The following is a 19251-nucleotide window of genomic DNA, read 5'->3' on the forward strand; positions in this document are numbered from 1 at the left end:
ATGCAGTGGCTAATGGTTAGAATGTTTTATTAAAGGTAATTTTATCAGGCACATTGTGAGCAATGTGGTAATTGGTGGCTTACAAAGATATTGTGAAGAAAATAACACCTTTCACTATGCAAGACCACTTTGAAGAAATAGCTTTGATGATTCCAGTGGGATGAAAATGGGATGGTTAATATTTACTACAGTGGTTTGCCTCCTTTGAACAAGAAAAAATAATCAATTACCAGTTTTCAACATAGAGGAATGTTTACATGTGTATACTCTAAGGGTAAGCTATTTCTTGATATAACAGATAGTCATGATGGCATAAAGAAGGTAAAATGTGATTCTGAAAGTGGCACAATCATTTGGCTTTGTTAAGAGAAAAGATGACTGAGAAATCTAACAACAAAATGAAAGGATGGCTCAACAGGAGGCAAAATTCAATAGTGACAGATGCATGCTAATTTTCATTGGCACGAGTTGTTTGAATTGTTAGTAAGTAATGCTGCCTTCTGTTTGTTGGTAATATCAAGGTAGAGCTATAGTCAATGAAAATGCATCTAAGACAGTGAGATCTGTATTATGCAATTAACCTGTCAAGCATAATAACACAGGATATCATTTCACCCTGGAGTCTAGAAGGAATCAAGGAAGGTTCAGTGATGTGTAAAATTAATTATACATTTCATGAAATAGTAGTATCTGCTTCTATCCTGTAGAGTGACTAGAGTGAATTGCTAGCTAAAAGGGAAACAGAGGGTGTTTCCACAGATGGGTATTTTCTATCCCAATGTTTCTTGGAGATGCTTGCAGTTTTCTGAGACAGTGGAATGGTCAAGTCATTGGACTGGTTGAATATAATAGTTTTAGGTCAGAGACAACGAAACCTACCTCTTTTCATATTGGCTAATATGAAATCAGTTGCATATTTAGATTGTTTGGAGTAATGCTATCAAATAATTTTGAGTAGATTAATGATGAGAAGTAAGATAGACTTGAAATGTTACCAAATGTATTGCAAAAAATGCAAAAACAGATTAATTTACAAATCTTGTGAGAAAACTAGTAGAGAACAACTTCTATATAAATACATTTGTATTTACTTTCCAAATTAAAATTGATAAATTGGGAAGACAGTATTGTAACTTGTGTATGTGCAAATGCCTTAGAGTTTTCAGTTACTAGTAGGACACTGTACCTTAGTCATTGAATCACTGTGGTGTATTTTAGAAGGTTGAGAATGACATTGCCCAATACATGAATAAGTTGGTAGATCATTTGTATATGTGATTTCTGCTTTCACAGTTGTGTTTAGTACATATTCTTAATGACATGTTCTTTCCCCAGCTATAAAGTGATTGCGTTTTCTTATCCTAACTAAAATTTATCTTGATGTAACTAACCATACATTTTTTTTTGTTTTCTTTTCCAGTTTAAAAGAATGCTCAACCGTGAGCTGACCCATCTCTCTGAAATGAGCCGGTCAGGCAATCAGGTCTCAGAATATATATCAAACACTTTCCTAGGTAAGACTATAAAGGGTTAATTTTTTTGCCTTTTGGGGGTTTTTATATCTCTCTGGGTTATGTTAGAGGCTAAAAGCAAGTGGCTTTCCATATTAATTTCTACTTTCAGAAACTGCATTTAGCATATTGTTGTCAGCATGTGCGCAGAGAGATCAGGTTAGAGCCATTTCCTCACAGCTCAATTAATTTGTGTTTGCGATTTCTCTGTGTGTGTAATTACAGATAAATATTCATGTACATATTCTAACTACTATATTGCTACAATACTAAGAAATTTATATAATTAATTATAGAGAATCACAGAGATTCACAGAATATTCTGAGCTGGAAGGGACTCACAAGGATCATCAAGTCCAACTCTTAAATAAATAGCCCATACAAAGCTCAAACCTACAACCCTGCACTAACCGACTGGGCTAACCTCAGAGTGGTAATTATATATATATACACATATATACACACACACATATATATATTTATATCTTTATATATCTTTATATATATTTATACATATGTATAAACAGTTATATATATTAATATATTAAAGAGAATTTTACCATTAGGTAGATTTCCTACCAGAATTACTGAAGAGGTTTCAGTGTGATAGAAGCACATAAGCACAAGTAACCTCATGAAATCTCACAGCATGCAGTTAAGATATTTTGGTATTCCCTGCCTGCACATGCACAGTTAGGTGCATGTGACTAAATAAACATCTGAATTGGTTTTTTCCAGGAAGATTTTTGCAGGTCAAGATCTTGGCATGCTGGGATGTGAGCATTAACAAAAGCCCAACACAATATTGCAAAGAATATAGTTCCTTTAACATGGCTTTTCTTTTTTTTCCTAAAATTTGTGAAAATCAGGAAAACTTCATTCCATATTGTTGATTTTGAACATGAAAATAAAGATATTTGGACATGATATAGCAATCTCAAAACATGTTTTGAGCAAGATACCGTTGGTTCATAAAGTTGTTGTAACAAGAGAGGCACAGTCAAATACATCTGAATTACGATAACAAGTACTTTAAAAAGTGATACAGTCATACATGTTAAGATCTGTCTTATTCTGTGTGAGATACTGTAGCTGGTGCTTTTTGTGGCTTTTTTGGAAGAAGTGGGGTTTCTGTAAAGTACATTTTGTCCTGTCACCCTGTCCAAAATGGATGTCTGAATGTGTCTGTTCAGCTGGCCCACAGTTGCAGTAGTGTGCCAACTGCTGTAGCTCAGCGGGGTTTCAGACAGTGGGAGAGGGATAAGCCTCTGTCATGCACAAGCAATATTGCCCAGCTTCAGATGCCCTGAAAACCACAGTGTGCAGTTGCCTGAAAGGATGACCCACTTAGGCTGTGGAGACTGAGATGCCAGCTTCTGCTTGCTTTCTCTTGAGAGCTTAAGACTTTCTTTGACAGGGTAAAGAAATGCATCCGTCAGCCTTTTGCATGAGATCTCAGTCTTGAGCAGAAAGAGGGTGGAAAGGCAAACACTTCTAATTTACTGGACCATAGGTACTTTTTTCTGTCTGCATGAAAAACTAGATATTTAAAATTGTAGTATAAGTGCAGCACAACAGTGGAGACACCTCATTTACAGAGGTATTACTTAAATATTTTCAAAATATGCAGTCTAAGTCCATCGGTTCTGAACATCTATGTAAATAGAAAACTTTCTCTCCCTGGAAATATTTAATGAGTTTATTATTTATTTTTTTTTAATACATAACTTATTTTCTCAACATCTACAAACTGTCTCACACTTGTAAGTTGGGAAGATGTCATGAGAAAACAGGGTTTTCAGTTCTTATTTAAAACAAACAAACAAACACACAAACACCAAAACCAAAACCAAACTGTTTTCCTTTAGGGGTATATGAATGTTTGGAGTTGTTTATAATGACAAGAAATATAATCTGTGTATAAGACATAAGGGTCCTAGACTGCATATAAAAATATGCAATGTTTTTATTTTTCAGTGTCATTAACTGTTTTCTATGAATGGAAAATGTTTGAGAACCTGTCAATGAGCATAGCATAGACAGGGTCAAAATGGCAAGCTGTCTTTTCTGGATGTTCAGATGGGCACAGCCCTGTGTGCTCAAAGTTAGAAAAGCAGAGGCAGTCCCACAGAGTTCCTCTGGAGATCTAAAGTCATTCAGACAGACACTTCATTTCACTTCAGTTAGTCTGACAGCTCAGCTTAAGAACCTCTGTTTGATGGGTCTAAACTTTGTGCATATGACTGAAACCATAAACATCAAAGCACAAGCAGAAGTAACAGCTCCTCATCTGCTGTCAGTTTGCACCAGACAAGGGCAGCCATACTCTGCCTCCCCTTTTTCTCCTTACAAGGGGGGTGGTGAAATATGATGGGGTAGTCGGGGGACTCAGTCCTGCAGGCTGCTACCTGGTGACATTTCCAACATCTCTTCTTCATTGTGATTTGTTCGGAATTTGAGGTGTCCATTAAATGTATCTGCCAAAGGACAATTAAAAAAAAAAAAAAAAATAAAGAGAAAAGGATGTTAAGAAGTAAACATATAACAAGCTGGTAATTAGAAATGGACATATCAACCTCATCTGGTTTCAAAGTCTGTATTGGAAATGAGTATTGCAGAAAGGAAAAAACACACTTTTTTTTTTTTAAATTTAAATCCCAATTTTGCTTACTTTCTTTCCAAATTTTATTTTGGTTTAGGTGTTATTTAGCTGTTTTGGATCATCTCGTATGTCAGAAGCACATATCTTTTCTGGATTTTTTTGGTTTTACTGGTATATTCCTTGAGGAATATAGAAAAGGTAGAGGTAAATTTCAGCAGAAAAAAAAAGAGATAATTTGAAGGGAGTTATTCAACTCTAGATTGAAATACAGTATGAATAAAAGGAACAAAAAATAATTCATGTTCCTAGTGGTTTTGTCAGAAAAGCCCTTCACTGTACTAACATGAGTTTCTTTGGGGCTGATGTTTGCAATGCTCCACAACCCCACACTGGTTTTGCAGCAATCATTTGGCAGTTGCCTAAACATACTTTACTCTCAGTTTAATTATTGTCTGAAGTTTTGCTGGCACATACCTAGATAAATTTTGTCAAGTGATGCTGGTGATACTGCTATGGAGGCAAAAGCCCACAGCAAAACTTAAAGGTTAACAAAGCACTGGTTTTGTCTTTATCATTGACTCTATTTGGGAAGGGCAGAAACATAGCATTGGTGGCATGAACTGCCAGCAGCCCAAAGTACTTGTAGATGTGGCTGGCAAAAGGCTTTCCAAGTTGTACAGTCTTAGCAGACAGGACCAGTCCACAAGTAATAAATCCTTCTGAGTCCTGAAAAAGTTTTCTAAAGGTTTACGTGAGGATGGACATGGACAGTTTTTGAAATATAGTTTCAGAGAACGTTTGTCCTGAATAAAAGAGACAAAGTTATTTTTTCTTGCAAAATGTATTCCTGTGCGGTTGTAATAACGTTTTTATACTGAGATGATTGACCCTTTCTACAGAACTAGGGATATGGCAGAAGTGGTAATCAGACAGTCACAAGTTGCTTTTAAAGCCAATTCAGAAATAATGAGGCAATTTGAGTAAAAGAGATCTTCTTGTACTGAAGTGTAAGTCTATATTTAACTCTTCATGGGTTTAGTGATCTTGATAGAATGAATCTGTTGCAAAATCTTAAAACAAATTTTTCTAACAATTTAAAAGTCCACAAGGTGCAACTCAACAGTGAATTTTATAATATTTATAATTATTTTATTAATTATTTTCTTTTTATTCATTTTTTTTGAAGACAAGCAACACGAAGTTGAAATCCCTTCTCCAACACAGAAAGAGAAAGAGAAAAAGAAGAGGCCAATGTCCCAGATCAGTGGAGTCAAAAAACTCATGCACAGCTCCAGCCTAACTAATTCCAGTATTCCCAGGTTTGGAGTTAAAACAGACCAAGAAGACGTCCTTGCCAAGGTAGAAAATATATATATCCTTGAATTTATATAAACAGAGTGTGGACTTTTCAGAATTATTCCATCCTCTGCTTATATACATCGATTTCAAGCTGCAGCAGCAAGCATTGTTATCACTTGAAATAATCCAAACTCGTTGGAGTGGAAGAATAGCAAGTTAAATCTGAATCAGATCATAAGGGTTAATTTCAACAAGAAGACAATTTCATCTAGAGACAGAATGTAAATTAGCATTTGTGTATTCATTAAGAAAGCTGCCTATTCATAAACAGTATCTGAAAATTGAGGAGTAAAAGTATTACATAATGTCACAGGAATTAAAATGTATTGATAGCTACCTTATTTTTTAAAAATGCACAAAGGTACATTGTATTAGAGCAACCCATCCTATTTTTAGCTGTATCATTTTATGTACATCCTTTCTCTTATTTTTTAATGAAATTTCTTATTATTTTCTTTACCAGCAGCCAACTACTTGGTAATAACAGAAAATTGGTATAAAGGGAATTTTGGCTGAGTTTTGCATTTTAAAATATGCCTATCCCAACATTTTCAGGAATCTTATTTGAAGAGTGTTTCTGAGAACCAGGGAGAGAGCAGCAGAATCACAGCATCTCTGGAGGTTTTCTCCTCCCTGAACTTCGTTGTCAACAGACAGTGAGATAGCAAAGTGTTTCAGTTAAACTCGTTCGAGATACTGTAGAATTTTTCCCTGTGGAGCAATCCACTTAAGAGACAGTCTTTCCTGCTTAGATGAGTAAAATCTGAAGAATGGGTAGATGTAAATTCCAATATTGCAAGATTAGTAGCAGGTGCAGATTTTAGAGTTCAGACCTTGCAAAGTTTAGCATATAACTTGCACAGTGCCCAGGTATGAATGAGTCCTCTATAATTGCTTCTCTCAAAAATTACAGGATTTTTTGTGTTAAGTTTCAATCTGTTCATTGCTTGATTCTCTTCTAGGAACTTGAAGATTTGAACAAGTGGGGCCTTCAGGTCTTCAGAGTAGCAGAGTTATCTGGAAACAGACCTCTGACTGTCATCATGCACACTATTTTTCAGGCAAGTAGGAGCAGTCATGCTGCTTTTTTCCTTATCTTGGAGACTGTTCTGTGCTTTGAAATCTAATTGGTTTTCCTTTACTTTTATAGGAGCGGGACTTGTTAAAAACTTTTAAGATTCCAGTAGATACTTTAATAACTTACTTGATGACCCTGGAAGACCATTACCATGCAGATGTGGCATACCACAATAACATACATGCTGCAGATGTTGTTCAATCTACCCATGTCCTACTATCAACCCCAGCATTAGAGGTAAACTACATTGAGGAAAAGAAGGGGCAGTTGTGAGAGAAGAGGATACACTGAGAGTCTTCTGAACTAAATATTAAAGATCTTAGTTTCTGCCATGTTTTTAAAATAAATCTTAACATTTCATTAATGAATTCTATTCTTTCATTTTTGTGGGGATCAAAGTTACATGTAAATATTGTGCAGAAAATACCACATCTTTTCATTTTATATCGTGCAGATTTTTTGCTGTCATAACCCTTTTCACTGTAACACAATGCATATCTTGTTTCCACCATCTTATTATTTATACATCCTGTTCTGTAGTGATTTCCCATGTGGTACTCTTTCTAACCACAGTAAATGGGATTTCTTAGGAAAGTTTATTCTGATCCAGAAAGGCTACTTTTGTATTTATTTCTAAGACAGATTGGAACATGTACTAAATTTCACTGGACTATCTCTTTTTTTTACCCCCCCGACCACCCTCTCACCCCATAAATATTTCAAAAATCGGAAAAAATTAATCTGTTCTTTCTGTAGCAATTATCTTCTTGAAAGTTCTTAAATATCTGAAGTAAAAGGATGTGAAACTTGGAGATTTTCCCTCTTTTAAGCACAGTTCAGGTCTTAACATAGCAAACAATGATATATCCCAGAAAATGGTTTAAAAAAAAGCAGTAGAAATTGCATTAGTTTAAAAGGATTTACCTTCATTTTCAAAAAGGGCTGCATTTTGACTCTTTCCTTTAATGGTCAATATTTCATGTTACTGAATATACCTGTTCTACCTTCTTCTTAAAAAGAGTGGACTTTGAGACTGATGGAAAGTTTGGATTCTCAAAGACTTGGAAATCTCTTGAGAAAAATTTTCTTTCTCTCAAGAAGAAAGATCAGATAATGTTCTTAAAACACCACTGGCTTCACCACACAGCTAAACTAGTCATCAGTAAAATTTTGGGGTTTTTTTATAGATCAGGGTTTTTTTTTTCCATGGCCTTCTTCTCAGCAGAGCTTTAGCCAGTGAAATGGCAATGTCTGCCCAGTGCCACTGCTGGTCTGTGCACTTCTGAGCCGTTCTTGATCAGTTTTGAAAGCATTTGCATCTTGTGGGTGCTTCTGACAACAGGGCACTGGGCTCAGTGACATTCCAAGTCCATTGCAGTCCTCTTTTCCTATCATCCAAATAATCTCATACAAGTGGAAAATCAGTAAATGCTAAGTGAGATTTGTGTAGTCTGTCACTATTTCCTTTAGCATTATGTAGGAGATTTGCATCTTTCAAGTACTGGACAATACACAGGAGTCAAGGTGAAATATTTAACTTTATCTTGTGCTGTAAGTTAGAAACCTGTATTTAATTGTCTAATAAAGGTGGATTTATTTACAGACTGAAGCTGAAAATACTTCAGCAGTGACAGAATTTAGTGATGCTCTCTGTATGAAGTACAAATCAGTTTATTTTGGCCAAACTTGAAATATTTATGAAATTCTACATAATGATTTCACAAAGGGTTTGATAGCTTGTGTGTAAAGTCTCTAGAGATCATGGTATATTTCAAATGTGTTTTGTTTGTTCACATCCAGATTCAAAGTAGAGTCCTTTTTATTGAAAACACTTTTTCACTGGTTGGTAATTGTCATTTCTCTTTCATTATATTCTAGGCGGTATTCACTGATTTGGAGATTCTTGCAGCAATTTTTGCCAGTGCAATACATGATGTAGATCATCCTGGGGTTTCAAACCAGTTTCTTATCAACACAAGTAAGTTTGATGTTTAGTGGTTTTCTCAAAAATTTGTTGTGAGGTCTGCACATAGCAACTGAAAAATACACAGTTCATTCCTTGCTTGCTTCTAGTTTTTTCTCAATAAATACATACATGTTTATTTTTAAAACCTGATATTACTTTGCAGTTTTTGTAACCTTAGAAATAACTTACATAGTACACTCTAGCAAGAATTACTAAGGTATGAACTATAAACCTGGCATTGTTTCAATGTATTGCATGTTGTCTCTCCTGGAAATACAGTTGATTTACATTAAATAGATAAAGTTTTAGGAAGAGAATGAAGCAAGATTCAAAAAAACTGAACAAACAACAAGACAAGAGTTTATGTGTTTATACTGGAAATGTACGACATGACCAAGGTTAGAAATTCAGAAAGCAGAAAAACAAGTTTCTTTTTAGCAAACATAGTCAGGACAATCTCTTCCCGGATCCTGTTCTTGGCTTTTGATCTCTCATGCCTTGTAGACTGAATTCCCTGTCCATGTTTCTGAAACTATGATAAACCTGTTCATTTTTTTCTGACCCCATTGTCATCTCTAAATTTGAAACCCAGTGTACTTTGGCATTCCTCAAGACTGTTGTCTGCAAAATTGCTGAACCTCTATCCATTCCTTATTCATCTACTGAAAGAAAAACACTGTTAACTTTATTGAACCTGATCATGACATATTTACTCAATGGTTTGTTGTCCCAGTGGCAACCTGCTTGGGTTTTGTTGACTTATGGCGCTATTATCAGTGGATAGCACTTCATAGGTCAGCACAAGTTCCATCATACTATGTTATTTCTTCTGCTCTCTCACAACTTCTCCTTTTATGGTAAGTGACCCAGAAGTACAGGGCTTAAATAATACTAATATTCCAAGCATAGAAGAAGAAAAAGCAACAGAAATGGAAGCATACCCGGTGCTGTGTATTTGACCCATCTGGTTGCACATTTATAGATACTGTCACTTCTGCATATGGGTGAATCTATTTCACAATGTTAAAATAGAATGACCTCAAATCAGCAGTAGAATTTGAAGAAGGAAGCTCCTCCTCTGACTCATTGCTGCTGTATATTCAAATAAGACATGCACTTCTGTTTAGCCTGCACTTTGTTTTCTTTGTCTCAATGGCCTAAGGGCCACCCTATAATAAAATTAAATTTGATGACTCATCCACATGGAAGAGGATTAAGATTGACTGGATTTTTTGTGCCTTACTGGGGACCTGTACAATTCAGCAGTGCAATACAGGCAGAGAGTGAATCAAACTTGGTGTAAAAAATTGTTGATAATACCTGAATTCTTAAGAGTGGGCATATGTAAGTAAGGCCTTTTTTTTGCTTGTTAAGTCAGAAATAGAGTACCAGTTTATATTGATGGCTCTAAGGTTCTATGAGGAAATATATGTATTGTTCAGGTTTAAGAGGGTTGACTTAGTTGAAGGGAGAAGTAGTGGTGCATAAAGCTTTTACTTCTAGTTAGATAGATTGAAATTCAGCTAATGTAGGAGTCATACACATGTTCATAATTACCAGCTCAGAAAATATATCATGTGTTTCTCCATTCAGCTTTTGATAAAGGAGGCTTATGTGCCAGTCAAATAACAACACTAATTGAAACTGCTGTTGCAAGGCTGAAAGAAGCAAAGAGATTTTGTTTCTTTTAAATTGTTCTGTGTACAAGGAATAAACTGCAAGGACGGAGACAGAAAAAGAGAATTTAATGCGTGTTTCTCAAATCAGAAATTCTCCTAATCTCTAGAAGATAATTCACTTCCATCTAATTTTGTTTTTCCAGTGAACCAAACAATGTATTAAGATTTTACTAAATATATATTTCACTAAATATAAGAAGTTTACATTTCACTAAATATAAGAATGCATTTAAAAAAAACATTATTGACTTAGTTACTTAAAGTATGTACATATTTGCAATATTTTCATCTTATATTTTTACAATAAGTCTTGGGATTTTTCTGTTCTATTCCTATTTAAAGTCTATTACAGACTTGTCACCTAAACTGATCCCTCTTGCCTGCTGTTAAAGAACAAACAAATATGAAGTGTTTTGGCATCAGAGGAGATTCTTATTTTACCACTGTAACTCTGTCCTTGCAGAAAAATATTCTTGAATCTTATAATATTTAACCCAGATTACCAAGGGGGAACTTTCTTCCATTTTTACATCCATTTTGAAGTTGAGTGCATTTTATCAGTGTCAATAGCTCTAGCTCTTCCGAAGTATTTTAGCAATGTGGAGTATTTTGCAGTTGCAGTGAATCAGAAGGCTGTTTGAAAGGAAAATAAACTAGTGCCTGTTTTCTGCATAGGAAAGACAGGTATGCAAGCTTTGTATGTGTTCTGAGAAAGATAGATCATTTTACAAACTTGCATTCTTTCTACTTCTGTTGTTCCCAAAGGTTTTGCTGCCTTTGGGAGAAGGAAAGGCAGAGGAAGGCTTTCCTGATTCAACAGATTGATTTATTCAAGACAGGAGAGGAAGACAGCAGGAGAATAGATAATGAGATTAATGAAACCTGAAGATCAAAGCTTTTAGAGGTCTCCCATTAAACCAGAGGCATTTTAAAACATATCTGCTGTAAAAGAAGAAAAGAGGACAAAGAGTGGAATAGACTGATATGTGTCTAGACTTAGGCTAGAACAGCTGTAATAAATAGAAGTTAATATAGCACATGAAAAGTATGATAGCTTAAAATTATTTGAGTTTTCTTTGTGATAGGTTTATTTACAAGTTCTATCTCAAAGCATATGCAAGCTGACTGTGCAGAGTTCCTGGGTTAAAGCTAAAGCTGTGCAGAAAGTTCCATAACTGCTTCGATTTTTCAGAGCTGTCTGTTCAGCAGGTCTAAGCTGACCTTACAGGTGAGCCTTAGCACAAGCATGGCTGGAAAAGTGTGTGTTTCTCTCACGGCCATATGGGGTGACTTAGGTGAGGATAACTCCATTGGTCAAGACAGCATTACAGACAGCATCAGGGGCTGACCACACTCAAACACAAGGCAGCAGGTGTATCAAACACAAACCACTGCCTGCAGTTTCACACCATGTGACATTACACGAGAAAGACAGAAGCGTAGCTGTTACCATCCTACCAGTCCTCAGTTGTCATGGACTAGTGACTGTACGCCTAGTTCACTGGGCATCTGAGCGTCTTAGATAACTGCAGAAGGACATGATTTGAAAACCAAGAAGCGTGTGCTCTGCAGCAGACCTGCAGAAAAGCCTCAGCAGAGTATTCCCAGGTCAAAGTGCTGAAAAGCTGGAAATTTTTAAACAATAGAATTTTAGGTGTTTTAGAAATTTAGGATGGAGAGAAGCATGAAAAAGACACCGCATTGGAGTGTGATTTAGTTGAGGTGTGTTTATGCATATATTATGCATACAGTATTTTCTAAGTTACCTCAAGCAGATATAAAAAACTTATTCTGAAAATCACCTTTCTTGTATTTTTTTGAATTTGCCACGTGTGTACATGCATCATTGCAAAGCCTTTTCTTTGTTTTGCTCAACATACTTTGCCTTGACCTAGTAAGATATTCAGTCAATAATTCTGTAACTTTCAGGGCTGTTATTAAAAGTTTATCTGTAAATCTTGTTATGCATGTAATGAATTTGAAAAAGACCTTAAGGGATGTGGTAAAAGCATAGGCTTAAGTAACATTCTGCCCGGCAATTGTTATTGCAGATTCTGAACTCGCCTTGATGTACAATGACTCATCAGTACTGGAGAATCATCACTTAGCTGTGGGTTTCAAGCTGCTACAGGAAGAAAATTGTGACATTTTCCAAAATTTGACCAAAAAACAGAGACAGTCATTGAGGAAAATGGTCATTGACATTGTGAGTTTTGAGACTCCTTCTTCCATAGAGCTAGTACATTGAATAATAAAGCACAGAAGCATTTTATGATAACATTTACATGTTATCCAGCCCATAAACAATGAAGTGGAAGTTTGAAGTTTTGTCATGTCTTACCCAAACATGAATAGTGGATTCTTTTAAGATTCAATAACTTCCAATAACATTTCTAGAAAGTATACAATTCTTCCTCAAGCTGGTTTTGTACTGACATGTATGCCATTCTACCATCACAGTTAGAAATTTGCTACTGAATTAATAATGAATTTGAGCTGATCAGTCCATTCTGAACAATGCTGAACAATGATTTTTTCATATTCTTAAAATAAGTAATATGAGAATGTTCTATTTTGAACCTACAGGACTCATACCTATATCATGTATTCAGACATAGAAACTATGGATTCCTTCCAAAACTGTTGATTTATACGTTTAATTATTTTTCAAAGAAACTCCAGTAGTACCATTTCCATAGTGTTCATTTTTTGTTTGTTTTTTTTCTAGGTACTTGCAACAGATATGTCTAAGCATATGAATTTACTGGCTGATTTAAAAACTATGGTTGAAACTAAAAAAGTGACCAGTTCTGGTGTCCTGCTTCTTGATAACTATTCAGACAGGATTCAGGTAAGGAAATGATTTCTGAAGATGATCATTTGTATTCCATATAAACATTGTCATCCTCATTCTTCAGCATGGATTTGATCTGTCTCTTTCACACCATGATTCGCTGCTTCCCTCTGTTTCCTCCCAGGTCTAAGTGACATGGTCTGAGTGACTCTCTGGGAGACTAACAAAGTGCTAGGGTAGTTCAGGGCTAAATGAGGCTTTGGCCTTCCCTTCGAATTGTTAAAATTCCTTTTCTCACAAGGATTTTGTGACCGTTATAGTAGCAGAAGCCACATAGTTCCTGGCTCTTACCGCAAGTCTGAGAAGAACACAAGCACTTAAGTTTTGGCTGTTTGGAATAAATCTTGCATTACATGTATTTTCAAGCTTTTGTTTTACAGTCACCAGAAATGTAAAGAAAAAAAAGAGCTGCTTTTCTTCAATGTAATAACACCACAGGTGTTCAATCTGTTCTAGGTTCTTCAGAACATGGTGCACTGTGCAGATCTGAGCAACCCTACCAAGCCACTCCATCTCTACCGCCAATGGACAGACAGAATAATGGAGGAATTTTTCCGTCAGGGAGACCGGGAAAGAGAGAGGGGAATGGAGATAAGTCCCATGTGTGATAAGCACAATGCATCTGTAGAAAAGTCACAGGTAACTGATTTGATAAGGTAGTTAAATCTTTTAGAAGAAAAGGATGGTACATAGTTATGTCTGGAATGATTTCTGATTGAACTTTTTCCTTTTCTTCCCCTTGAGTTGATTAATTCAGCTCCTCAGTAGTAAGTGAGGCAAATGAGACTTTTACTATGAAAACATAGTGCATGGCAGTATGTTTGCTGAAGGGATTCCATTACTATCCTGACTTGAAAAGCAGCATACATGCCAAAAGAGATTATTGTACATTGGGGTTTCCTTCAAAAACAGAATTAAATATCAAGCAGGCATGTGGCTCACTAGATGCAGTGGAATTGTTTGGAATGAGCAGTTCACTTGAAAACAAATCCCATTCTATGCCCTTATCCAATATCCAGAATCAGACTTTTGAAAAGTAAGAGACCTTATCTATTATGTAAACTAGTATGGTTTCCTTTCAGCCACATTTAAGGGTAATGTATCCTGTGTCCTTTTCTAGTGTTAAATTCCTCGTACTTCGCATGACTTACTCATTTCTCTGTGAATAATCATGTTCTTGTATTATTTGAAACAGGTGGGTTTTATAGATTACATTGTTCATCCTCTGTGGGAGACATGGGCAGATCTCGTTCATCCGGATGCCCAGGATATCTTAGATACACTGGAGGACAATCGAGAATGGTACCAGAGCACAATCCCTCGAAGTCCCTCTCCTGCACCTGAAGAAAAGGAAGTGGGAAAGCAGGGTCAAACTGAAAAATTCCAGTTTGAGCTAACACTGGAGGAAGATGGGGAGTCAGACACTGAAAAAGACAGTGGAAGTCAAGTGGAAGAAGATGCCAGCTTCAGTGACTCCAAGACTCTTTGTACCCAGGATTCAGAATCCACTGAAATTCCTCTAGATGAGCAAGTAGGGGAAGTGGAAGAGGAGGATAACCAAGCAGCAGAGCCTTGTGTGGTAGAAGAACATTCTCCTGACACATAACAATGAAAACACAGTATCTTTCTCTCTTGCTCTCTCTCTTTCTTTTCCTCTTCTCTGTTTAGTTTTGTTTTGTTTTGGTTTTTTGTTTGTTTGTTTTGTTTTGTTTTTTGTGGGGGGTAGAGCTGGGGAAATTTCACTTTCTTTTGGGGGGGGTTGTTTTTTTTTAAATGTAGGTAATGATTTCCAAATTACTACAACAACGTGGTCAGAACTTGGTGTTATCTGCCAGGATGATTGTTGATCAAAACTGAAGTTGATGACTCAGTTTGGCACTCAGGAATATTGTAACCAGAATTTTCACCTCCGTGGTGTCAGAAAGCAGGGGGAGAGCATCCATAAATTACATTTCAATGAGATCTCTATTTGGCAGATTCCACTGAATACAGCAAATGCTTTCAGAGGAGTACCACCTGCCAAATGAATGTTGGTATGCTTTGATAGTTTTTGAATTCTTGTATTGTATTGTAAGATATTGGATAATGTTCGTCTTTGCAGGAAACAGAAAGAAAAAATATTGAGGTTCCGACTGAAAAACAAATTCACAAAAATGATGGGACACAAATGGGTTCTGTTATCAACATGAAGATAAGCTGTGAAAATTGCATAATTTTCTAATTTCTAATCTTCTGAGACATGACTGAAAAAAATGTGACCCAGTGGGTTGCACTAACCTCTCCATTTTGTATAATATGCGAGAGAGATCTTTTTTAGAGCTTACTTTTATTAAATATACCAAGGTATTATATTTAAAAAAAACCACTTTTATCTGCCACTGGTTATTTTTTTCCAAGGAGTAACTTACAAGTTTTCAGTACAAAATCTGTACTACACAGGATAATACTTCTAGGGGTTTTTTCTTTAATTCTCTCTCTCTCTTTTTTTTTTTTTTTTCTTTTTTTTTTTTCTTTTTTTTTTTTGAATTTTTAAATATTTTTTTGGCACCTTAGAATGTCATGGTAATATTGAGCTGTAAAGGTCTATTATTTTATATATTAGTGAGTTCCATGAATATTTTTTGTGTTGCATAAAACTTTGTCAGTATGATAGCTTTTAGTGTTTATTTGGTTTTTTTATCACAATTTTCCCAGATGTGTTAGTGGACTTATATAGTGATTTTGCCCTCATAGTGGCCTGATCCTGCCAACTCTGTCTTATTGCAAGAAGTGGTCCCAGTGATACCAACTGGGACCTCTAACACTAGGATTTACAGGACCAGAGCCTGTAAAACGAGTAATGAATTGTCATCACTACAAAAGCACCTCTTTTGGTATTCCAACAAAATTTGTTCCTCTGAAATATGGTTTTTCAGACTGCTTTTGTCTGGGAGCTATAGACTGCTAAATCAGAACAGACTAATACAATGTATGAAATATTTGTTCTGGTACGAAAAAAACATTAGTGTAATATTTCCAGTTTATTACTCCCAGTAACTTTTAATCTGGGTAGCTATCTAGTTAAACCATTTGCTAATCTGAGAGGTGTATGACATAAAGATAATGATAAGTGTTATTTTTTCATGTCTTTGTTGCAAGAAGAGCCAGACCAGTCTTGTCTTTTTATATTGTTATATAAATGAGCAGTGCATCATCAGAGTTGCAGTTTTCTCCACACTGTTTCAATCTTAGATCTTTTCATCCTTTATCCAGTTTGTGCTAAGGGAATCCTACCTTTCAGTTTGATTGGTACTGAAAGCTTCCATAACTTGGAAAGCTAAAGGGAGGTAGGACTTCATATTTGTCATTTTTCAGTTGTTTGGCCACATGGAAGAAGAGATTTTATTTCCTCCACTTTACTCTTCATTAGGTTTGTAGTTTTGAGTGTAGAAGATGGGAAATAGTTGCCTAGCTAGCTAAGGAGGCTAGCAGACTCCCATGCTGTAAAATTCTGTTAAAATGACAAGGTAATTTCTTAACAAAAGGTGACAGCAGCAGCCATTATTTTCCCTTTGGATTTTTTTGTAGCAAATGTGCAGATATGAATGCAGGTACTTTTAAATTAACAGAGGTCTATAATAAAAACCAGTTTTAAACCTGAAACTTCTAATTGGCTAATCATTCAACTTTTAAATAAAATTTGCATTCTTCTATATCCAGGTCATAATTTTCTTTACCATTAGACTCACAGGGCCTTAGCACAGAACATGCAGAAGGAGTAAAAGAATGAAGATAACTCATGGGGTTTTTTTATGTTTTGACTTTTTTTTTAATTCTTTTTTTTTTTCTTTTTTTCATCATTTCTTGCTGAACCTGATCCATCTAAAAGTCCTTTCAGCCCCCAAGAGTGCCTGGAACCTCAGTAGTGGAAAAGCAATAGAAATTCCAGAATAATCAGTAGGACCTGGAAGGTTGTTTCTGCACTAATTGAAAGTAAATAAACATAAAACCATATTGTGAGATATCCACCCGTACATGTGGACAATCAAATCATAGAAAATGATACCATTTCTTAGAGTTGGGGATATAATGCACTGTACAATCTTTTTTTTCCTCTTTTGCCAAAGTGTGTTTTAGCATTGTACACTGCTTTAAAACAATACAATTTACAAGTGGCTTTATGTGTTGTGAATATTTTTGCCATAAAAAAATGCAGTGAGTGGATATGGAGTGGGAGGAAAAAAGAAAAATCATCTTGTTTATAAAAGTACACTTTAGCTTGCAAGTTGCTGTACTCAATAATGCTGTATTTAAATTCTTAAATTGTTTTGTGTCACTAAAAAAAGGATAGTGAAAGAATATAGATAGAACAAATAGCATTCAGAAGTTTAAAAACTTGAATGAAGTGGATTTTATAGAAAGCTTTGACAATTCTTTTCAAATGCGTTATTTATTTTTTTGTGCCATGCATTTTTCTCACCAAATGACCTTACCTGTAATACAGTCTTGTTTGTCTCTGTTTACAACCATGTATTTATTGTAATGTACATACTGTAATGTTAATTGTAAATTATCAGTTCTTATTATAACATCATCCTTGTCAGGGTGGTGTTGCTGTATCTGGAAACTCTTGGTGAGAGAATGACTATTGTGTATACATATTCCTTGTACATTTCTTCTCCTGTAATATATTCAGTGTCACCACAGAGCTCGTTTATGGAAGATTCAAGAAAAGTATAAAATACATAAAGATATATCGATTTAAAAAGCTGCAGGTCTTTGGTCCCAGGGCTGTGCCTTAACTTTAAACAATATTTTCTTGTTTAGCTGCATTTGAAAAGTAAGGTAGCCTTGGGGCTGGGGCTGGGCATTTATACCATATTTTTAGTTGCTAACCGATGGGGGATACTCTTACGAGCTAATATGTGTAATACTACAATAAATTTTCATTCTTGACCCTGCTGGAAGTTCAAGCTTTTGCAGACTTCTGGTAATGTAATTGTATTATCTCTGAATATCTTTTTACAGCCTGTAATTGGGGATTATTGCAGCCATTTTTTGTTCCTAAAAAAGATAAATAATTGATGCTGCATTTCAGTGCTGAAATGCACTGAAACAGCTTTGGAAAGCATCTCTAATAAACATTTGATTTTAATGCATATTGTGAAATGGAATGATCAGAGTTAAGAGGGTGTAACTCATACACTTTTACAATTGTCTGTAATGTCTCTTCTTTAGTAGCACAAATGATCACTGTATAAGCAGAATCCATAGTAGGATATACAACTTCAGTCTTGGAAATGCTTTCCAATATTAGTGTTACAAGTAGCCAAAGTTCATTTTATATAGGTGTAGCTAAAGCTTTGTGCAGGTGTGTGTAGCATAGTGCACTAGCTCTACAGAAGAGCAGTAAACTGTTAGATGTTTTAATAACACTTCTATTAGGTTTGCAGGTTGGACTGAGCAGCTCTTGCTGTTTAACTTGTCACATTGCTCCAAATAACTCAGAGCTGGTATCACTGAATTTGCCAGAGTGAGGTAAATACCTCTTCTCCTTTTCAGTGATGCATAGCCCCTGTAACTTGCAACTTATTCGTGAAAGGAGAGATTCTTTTCCAAGAAAAAAATGGAATCTCCTTTTTGACACAAACTGTAGATTTTAGCAGCCCTGGCCCAAAGGAATTCGAATGCTTTTGTTTTATATGGTCTAAAAGGGACACTAAAACAACAGAAATCCTGAACAATTTCTTGTTACTGTTTTAATTCGGTATTTTCTTTGGGGATGTCTTGAGAGTGGCAACTTGTGTGAACATTGCACATGGCTATTCTTTCACTGGTTTCTTAGCCTCTCTTACAGCCTATGGGTTAGTACTGTACATCAATACCTTCATATGAGATTTTATATGCAATGGAAATAAAAGCATGTGTTGATTCTGCCTAGTTACTGTATTTTATTTTTTTTTGAATGTTAACTTTTTTTACATGCATCCCATCGTTTTGAAAGCTTAAGATAAAACACATTTCCAGAATAATTTGATTACTGTATTTTGTCAGAATAGTGTTTCTCATGGATAATAAAAAATAAATGTGGATAATAAAAATAAAATATGGTGTTTCTTAAGGAACCTGATCCACAAACTTGTGATGTGTAGTTATAATGGAAAGGCATGCAATCTTGGTTTTCAGGAAATTATGCCACTGGATTGAATGGCTTTTAAAGAAA

The 19251-nt window shown here is 35.5% G+C and overlaps 1 protein-coding gene across 4 annotated transcripts in view; it reads left to right on the plus strand.

Moving 5' to 3' along the window:
- The window catches only part of PDE4D (phosphodiesterase 4D), a 313752-nt gene extending 294784 nt beyond the window's left edge, over positions 1 to 18968 (plus strand). For all 4 annotated transcript variants that reach the window (XM_058864345.1, XM_058864348.1, XM_058864346.1 and 1 more), the window contains 9 exons: positions 1421 to 1514; positions 5300 to 5472; positions 6435 to 6533; positions 6623 to 6787; positions 8429 to 8528; positions 12247 to 12401; positions 12924 to 13046; positions 13506 to 13688; positions 14245 to 18968. In XM_058864345.1, coding sequence (XP_058720328.1) covers positions 1421 to 1514; positions 5300 to 5472; positions 6435 to 6533; positions 6623 to 6787; positions 8429 to 8528; positions 12247 to 12401; positions 12924 to 13046; positions 13506 to 13688; positions 14245 to 14655 — 1503 coding nt within the window. In that variant the 3' untranslated portion in view covers positions 14656 to 18968. The remainder of the gene's footprint in view (positions 1 to 1420; positions 1515 to 5299; positions 5473 to 6434; positions 6534 to 6622; positions 6788 to 8428; positions 8529 to 12246; positions 12402 to 12923; positions 13047 to 13505; positions 13689 to 14244) is intronic.
- Positions 18969 to 19251: the final 283 nt, after the last annotated feature.

Source organism: Poecile atricapillus, chromosome Z, assembly GCF_030490865.1.
Source record: "Poecile atricapillus isolate bPoeAtr1 chromosome Z, bPoeAtr1.hap1, whole genome shotgun sequence".
NCBI classification, from domain to species: domain Eukaryota; kingdom Metazoa; phylum Chordata; class Aves; order Passeriformes; family Paridae; genus Poecile; species Poecile atricapillus.